This window comes from Anopheles funestus, chromosome 3RL (genome assembly GCF_943734845.2).
Source record: "Anopheles funestus chromosome 3RL, idAnoFuneDA-416_04, whole genome shotgun sequence".
Classification (NCBI taxonomy): Eukaryota; Metazoa; Arthropoda; class Insecta; order Diptera; family Culicidae; genus Anopheles; species Anopheles funestus.
In genome coordinates, this window is record NC_064599.1 from 33,429,619 (window position 1) to 33,436,395 (window position 6,777).

General features: G+C 43.9%; 2 protein-coding genes across 2 annotated transcripts in view; both read left to right on the top strand.

The window, feature by feature from the left end:
* Positions 1–4,629: 4,629 nt before the first annotated feature.
* Positions 4,630–5,230, top strand: LOC125767861 (histone H3). The gene has a single exon (XM_049434791.1). It carries the CDS (start codon positions 4,741–4,743, stop codon positions 5,149–5,151), a length of 411 nt encoding a protein of 136 aa, XP_049290748.1. The 5' UTR covers positions 4,630–4,740; the 3' UTR covers positions 5,152–5,230.
* Positions 5,231–5,861: 631 nt separating this feature from the next.
* Positions 5,862–6,777, top strand: part of LOC125767857 (uncharacterized) — a 52,339-nt gene continuing 51,423 nt past the window's right edge. Inside the window, exons 1-2 of the mRNA XM_049434786.1 lie at positions 5,862–5,882; positions 5,970–6,025. The gene's annotated coding sequence lies outside the window, so the exon portion shown is untranslated. The remainder of the gene's footprint in view (positions 5,883–5,969; positions 6,026–6,777) is intronic.

Consider the following 6,777-nt stretch of genomic DNA (forward strand, 5'->3'; position numbering starts at 1 on the left):
ACCGAAAATATTCTTTACCATCGATACGTACTCCTCGATTTTACCAGCAACGTCTGATTTGTGTTTTAAGAAATAAAGAACACAATACCGAGAATAATCGTCGATCACAGTCATAAAGTATCGATATCCGGTTACGGAAGGTGTTTCTACAGGCCCACAGACATCTGTGTGTACTAGATCCATCGGAGCCTTCGTCGATGATAGAGATTCCTTCGGAAAAGGTGTACGCACGCTTTTACATTTCATGCAGCATTCACAGGGTTCATCAACGCCACAGTGCACCATTTTGTATCCAGTGACAAGGTTTTCTCTGGCCAGACGGTCAATTGCTCTCATCTCACGGTGCCCGAATCTTTTGTGCCATACGTGCTCACAGTCCATGTTGTGGTGGCTTTGAGTCGCCAACACGGCCCTGCAGGGTTGCTTCAGAACATATAGGCCGTTAACTGGATATGCACAGGCAACGGTCTCTTTTCCCGCCGTGATTCGACATCCTATTCGATCGTTAAATGTCACTGTAGCACCTCTCTGGATAATTTGCGACACCGACAGCAGGTTGAGAGTTAAACTTGGTGTGTATAAAGCGTCGCTTAATTTAACCTCCCTGGGCTCTCCATTTTCGTTGCATAGGTTTACCATCGCGGTACCCTTGCCTATTACTGGAGCCTGTTTTCCATCTGCCAGCCTCACCGATTTTACATCACTGCTTCTTAATTCTCTGAAACAATCCCGGTCTGCGACGGTGTGGCTGGATGCACCAGAATCTACAACCCAAATTTTGCTTTTATCATCCGTTTCACTTACCCCTGCAAACGCGAATGATACACTGTCGTCCTTCTTCTGTGGTTTGCCACGGCTGCTGCTTCTGTCAGACGCTCGAACCAATTGTGGACATTTCGGCTTCTTGTGGCCCGTCTTGTTGCAATGGTAACACACGATCGGCTTCCTCTGCTTGCTATGTCGTCCGATGCCAACCTCCAGCACGGAATCCGTTGTTACCTCGCGTTGCTTATCGGCCTCATCGATCAGCTTACTCTTCACGAGCTCCATTGTGAGATCGTCGTCTCCGCGAGCCTCCAATGCAGTGGAGAGTGTGGCGAAGGAGTTTGGCAGGCTCCGCAGAATCATCGCGACCCTGAGGTTTTCTGGCAACTCCTGTCCAGCATTTCGCAGCTGCTCGAACAAATCTTCCATTTTGAATATGTGTTCGACCATATCTTCGCCATCCGAGTATCGCTTATCACAAATCCTTTTTAGAAGTGAAACTTTAGAGGTTAGAGTTGTTTTGCGATGATGGTTCTGTAGCGACAACCAAGCCTCACGTGCCGTCCTCGAAGCACGAATTAACCCGTGTTGGTTGTCCTCTATCAGCAAACCGATTGTCGCCCTGGATTTTAGAACACCAGCATCCCATGTAGCCTGCGATTCGCTATCCGGTTTGACACCCGGTTCTACGAAGCGCCAAAGCTCCTCACGGACGAGTAACAGCTCCACCTTAAAACGCCAACTGTTGTAATTGCTGTTATTCAGCTTTGATATGTTGAATCGGCTTCCCTCCATTTTCGACAGCAAAAGGATTTACAGTAGATAAAGCGGTGTGCGCTGGGCCCATAACCTGTTAGAATTTACGTTAAAGAATCAGCTCGCAGAGAGCATTTTTCTACTCGTCACACAACTCGGTTTATTAACACACGTCTAGATTATGCAACATACTAGATCGGAAGTAGTTAGAAGAATGATATTACATTAGTTCGTCTGCGTTGCACAATGGGTTATCTCATGTCCAACAGAAATCCCATTCCGAGCGATCCCTCAGCAGTAAAACTGCTGCCAATTCGTAGCCAAATATAAAATGTGTCTTTGCGGTTCTCAGTTCCATTCGGGCTTCTTCTTAGACATGGGAGAAATGATTCTTTTAAAGGTATTGAGTGCGGTCCAGTTCGATCAGTGTTGTGAACTGAACGCGTACGGCAGTTCTTCCGCACGATGTCCGTGAGGTAGTGTTGATCATTCAGTTTGTTGAACCGAGCGCAACTGACCATACTAATGTGTAATGTACGTGTATTACTGGCAGTTTCATTGCGAGTAAAGAGCATTTGTATGTGTGTCGGCAAGCTGAATCATCCTCGCACTGAACTGTCGCCGTACGGCCGACCTCGACCAGCCAAACCAACATGCTTTCTCACTTTGGCAGGTTTGATTGTTCATAAGACAGAACGAGACGGTATGTTGATATTGCTACCCGGGACGTGCCGAAGAACCGTCGGAGGCGTTTTTCCATTGTCCGAAACAGAACTATGGTTCTTTGATCCGTCCTTTCTTATTTGTAGTCGTCAAATCGAATCATCGGGTCGCCGTACGGCCGGCGTGCCGGAAAACTGTCATTAATAATTCTATTGTGCGGATCTCGTTCACTCAGTAGAAAGATTGAAACGAATCGAGCGGTTCTGATTCAATACGCGCATGACTATTTCTTCTCGTTGTGGTGTCATTGACCAAGGAGCCTAGGAGAATCTAAGCAGAAGCCAAACGATTCCCACATACCCTCACTACGACCACAAAGTCTCAAAAGGGTTGCAACATTTTTATTTTTTCTTCACTACGATTTTGTGCTCTCAATCACGCTACTTTATACCAAGGAGTTTTGAGTGCATTTGAGGGAAGGGAATGAAGGTTTCAGGAAGCTTTTCATCGGGTGTCATGGTTGTTGGAAATTTTCAACATTCGTTCATTGGTCGATGCAACTCATCAAAGGTGTTCTTCTTTGTTTTGTGCCGCATCCTCGATTCTTATTTGTCCGATTGGTAAGATTGGAGCGATTCGTCTTCTTCTTTCTTGGCTTAACGACCTCTGAGGTCACGCCGACCATTTCTGGCTTACTAGACTTATTTTTACCACGCAGCCACATACATAGTCAGTCTTTCCCAGATAACCACACTACGACCACAAAGTCTGATATGGGTCGCAGAATATTTATTTGCTCTACAGTACGACTTTGTGGTCTTAATAGAGGATTGGTTCGAAATCACGCTATTTTATACCAAAGAGTTGTGTGTGCTCTTGGGGGAAGGGCAGGAAGAGGAGCATAAAATTTGGAATGTTTCAGGAAACTTTTCATCGGGTTTCATGATCGTTTGAAACTTTCAACATTCGTTCATCTGTCAATGCAATACATCGAAGGTGTTCTTCTTTGTTTTGTTTCGCATCCTCGATTCTTATTTGTCCGCTTGGTGAGATTGGAGCGATGAGCTTTCTTCTTTATTGGCTTAACGACCTCTAAGGTCGCGCCGACCATTTCTGGCTTACTAGACTTATTTTGCCACACAGCCACATACATAGTCAGTGTTTGCTACGGGGCGACACGGTCCGGATGGGATTCGATACCCGGCCCTGTCGTGTGGAACTGGCGCCGTTTAACACATTCACTACCGGGTCACCCACCGATGTACTTTATTGTGTTTCATTGTTGATGTTGTCTACTGTTAAAGTGTTGTTTTTGTACTTAAATTTTCTTTAAATTCTACACAGAAAAGTACCGTAAAAGTACCACAAGAAAAAAAAAAGTCAAGTTCTAGTACCAAACGATGGATTTATTAACGAGAGAAACTAGTGTCCTATGACAGCGCTCTCATCTTTTGGCCGCAGTTGTGATGGTTCTCTCTCTTGTTGGCTTCAACAACCTCTAAGGTCACGTCGGCCATTTCTGGCTTACTAGACCGCGGCCTTGCTACGGGGTGATGGTCCGGATGAGATTTGATCCCCGGTCCTGCCGTGTCGACTGGCGCAGTTTATCACATATTGATCACATCAGTCATGGTTAGTAAGTATTTTTTATTATAACCGCTTGGTAAAAAATGGATGCAAGACATCTACATAATAATATTGCTGCTGTAAGTGTTGCTTTAAGACCGAAATACGACCGTCGTATACGCCTGGTGGGATATTGGTTTTTGGCCAACAGGAATTTTCATACGATTGCCAAGAGGGAGAGGGACATCGCCTAAGATTGAATCAGGATTAATTCGAATCAAGGAACGAGCCACAGACTCCGGATTCTATTGCCTAACATTAGTTCATACCGCTTCGAAAAAGAAATGCCAAAGGAAGCAATCTCTTCGTCTGTTCATTACACCAACGGCAGGGGTCGGCAAACTTGTTTCGGAGCAGCTGGAAAAAATAAAAAATATATAACAAGTTAAACACAAACAGAGTTTCACTTTTCATTTGCTTTATAACGATGGAATTACAATACCCGAACCCATCGTTTTGATAAAAAAATATGTTGAACAAAGTTTCCTACAAATCTTGAAAACTAAATCATTAAAGCCGTTTCCGGGTTATGAAGAATGCTGTATAATTGTTCCTGACATATTTGCGCTTGCGATGTTACAAAGACTTTGTACAATTTTGCACATTATCAGCTTTCCGAGCCCGTTTTCACCATTTTAGCAGCAAAAAGAGGTAAAAGTTTGGCAACCCCTGAATCAGAGGACGTCGCGTTTCCGCCAAAATGTTAGTTCAGTGGCATGAACCGGTTGGTTGAGTTTGTGTGCGTTTGTAGCTCAACCGCAGTAAACCGGTGTGCGCAGTGCGCAAGTGTTTGTGAGCAAGAAAGTGTATATAAAGAGGCGTCGGCGTCTCAGTGGGAAATTTGCGCATTGACCGTGGTGACGAACGTCTGTGTAAACGAAAAGTAATCTCTCCACTTGACTTTGTTTGAAGCTAGATCTCTGAAGTAAGATGGCGCGTACGAAGCAAACAGCCCGCAAGTCGACTGGAGGTAAAGCTCCCCGCAAGCAGCTGGCTACCAAGGCCGCCCGCAAGAGCGCGCCGGCAACCGGTGGCGTGAAGAAGCCGCATCGCTATCGCCCGGGAACTGTGGCACTGCGTGAGATCCGCCGTTATCAGAAGTCGACTGAGCTGCTGATCCGCAAGCTGCCGTTCCAGCGTCTGGTGCGTGAGATCGCTCAGGATTTCAAGACTGATCTCCGCTTCCAGAGCTCGGCTGTGATGGCGCTGCAGGAGGCCAGCGAGGCGTACCTGGTCGGCCTGTTTGAGGACACCAATCTCTGCGCAATCCATGCCAAGCGAGTGACTATCATGCCCAAGGACATCCAGCTTGCCCGTCGCATCCGTGGCGAGCGCGCTTAAGCCATCTTCGAGACAGTTCATTCTCCAAAACGGCCCTTTTCAGGGCCACCAATCGATTTTACAAAGATCATTCTGTTTTCCTTCTATCGGGTTGTTTAATGTGGACGGGGAATTCATAATGTCATTAGCGTGGGTTTGACTGACCATATTCTAGATCTGCGCGGAAGCCAAGCCACAAGCGCATATTCACGAGCGGCGGCTTGGCTTGGGTGCAGGGGTAGCTATTTTTTCCCACAGCAGCTTACATGATGCAATCAACTAGCCCCGCATACCAATGCAGCGGCAAACCCTGCCCAAGCGCAGCTGCGTTAATGGCGACTCAAGCTACTTTTGGGCGCGAAAAAGTATGGCGTCGCCGTTTATCGTCATTTGCGCTTGGCTTGCTTTGATGGGTCGCCTACTGCGGTTCGCTTTCGCTCAGTAGAAAAATAGTTTCGGTAGAAACATGTACAAACATGTTCTTGTTTGGTGAAAGTTCTTTTCCTGTTCTTTCCAGGAAAAGCGTTCCGTCATTTATCGGCGCGTTGTCTTTTTGTTGAATATTTTCTGAATTGTCCGCGTGTGTGAAGGGGACTGTCCCTGTGAAGGGGAAACATAATGAAATTAATGTAAAGATTTGAAATATCTAGCGATATTTAGTACAGTTGTGTAATTCTCGTTTCTTCGAAATCATTTGTATTTTCGTTAATGGCATCATACAAATGTCTACCACAAAACAAGCCTGCCTAAAGGTACAGTGACCAATAATTAGAGGACACTTTCTAAATTCTTTGACATTGTGTTAATCATACGATTAATGAAACTTTCATTGTTTTTAGGTTTACATCCTGCAACCGACATTCCTGAAAAGTATGTTGTAATAGTGAAATTTCATGTGAGTACAATATTTCCACTTAAATAAACATAAGATAGAAGCTAGTATTTCCACACAGTACTAATGAAAGGAAACATTTACTAAACGAAAGATTTATTATTAACAACATATAGGCAAAGTAAATGCATTTCATTAGTAAATTTGTTCAGGCAAGTTGCTATACAAATGGCTTGATACTTCATTGATCGAATTAAGTTAATATCAAAATTACAAACTTCAACTTCAAAAATTCAACTTAAAATAGTGTGATCCTATATACTATAAGTCATCATTTAATTATTGATCTATCTCTGGATAGTTACGTCGTTCGCTTTCATTTACTGGGACAATTATTCATCATGGAAAAACACCATAAATATAAGGTGTTGAAGAACTGATATACTTTCATATGAAAACGTAATAATTTGTTAAGAAGTTTCTTGATAACATCTTTTACTTTTTTTGCATCTGCTTGTTATCAAAATAATAATGGGATAATTGTTGACAACTATTTTGTTTAAGTTCGCCATTGGTGAAACCTGATTTAGGAATCGGTGTATCTCAGAGGCAACACCCAACTTAGATTTCGACCACATTTAATTGAATCCCTAATCACATTGGTAAATTTAAGGAGGATGATATCGAACTGTAGTCATCGGATATATTTGTCAATGAAAAGAATGAGTTAAAGGAACGATTCGCGAGTCACCATAAAACAAATAAAGAGATTCAAATTCATTAAACCAAGAGTCTCCAAACTAGGGCCCTCCCGA

Coding starts and splice junctions, on each gene's coding strand:
- LOC125767861 (XM_049434791.1), top strand. CDS start 4,741: ATGGCGCGTACGAAGCAAACAGCCCGCAAGTCGACTGGAGGTAAAGCT.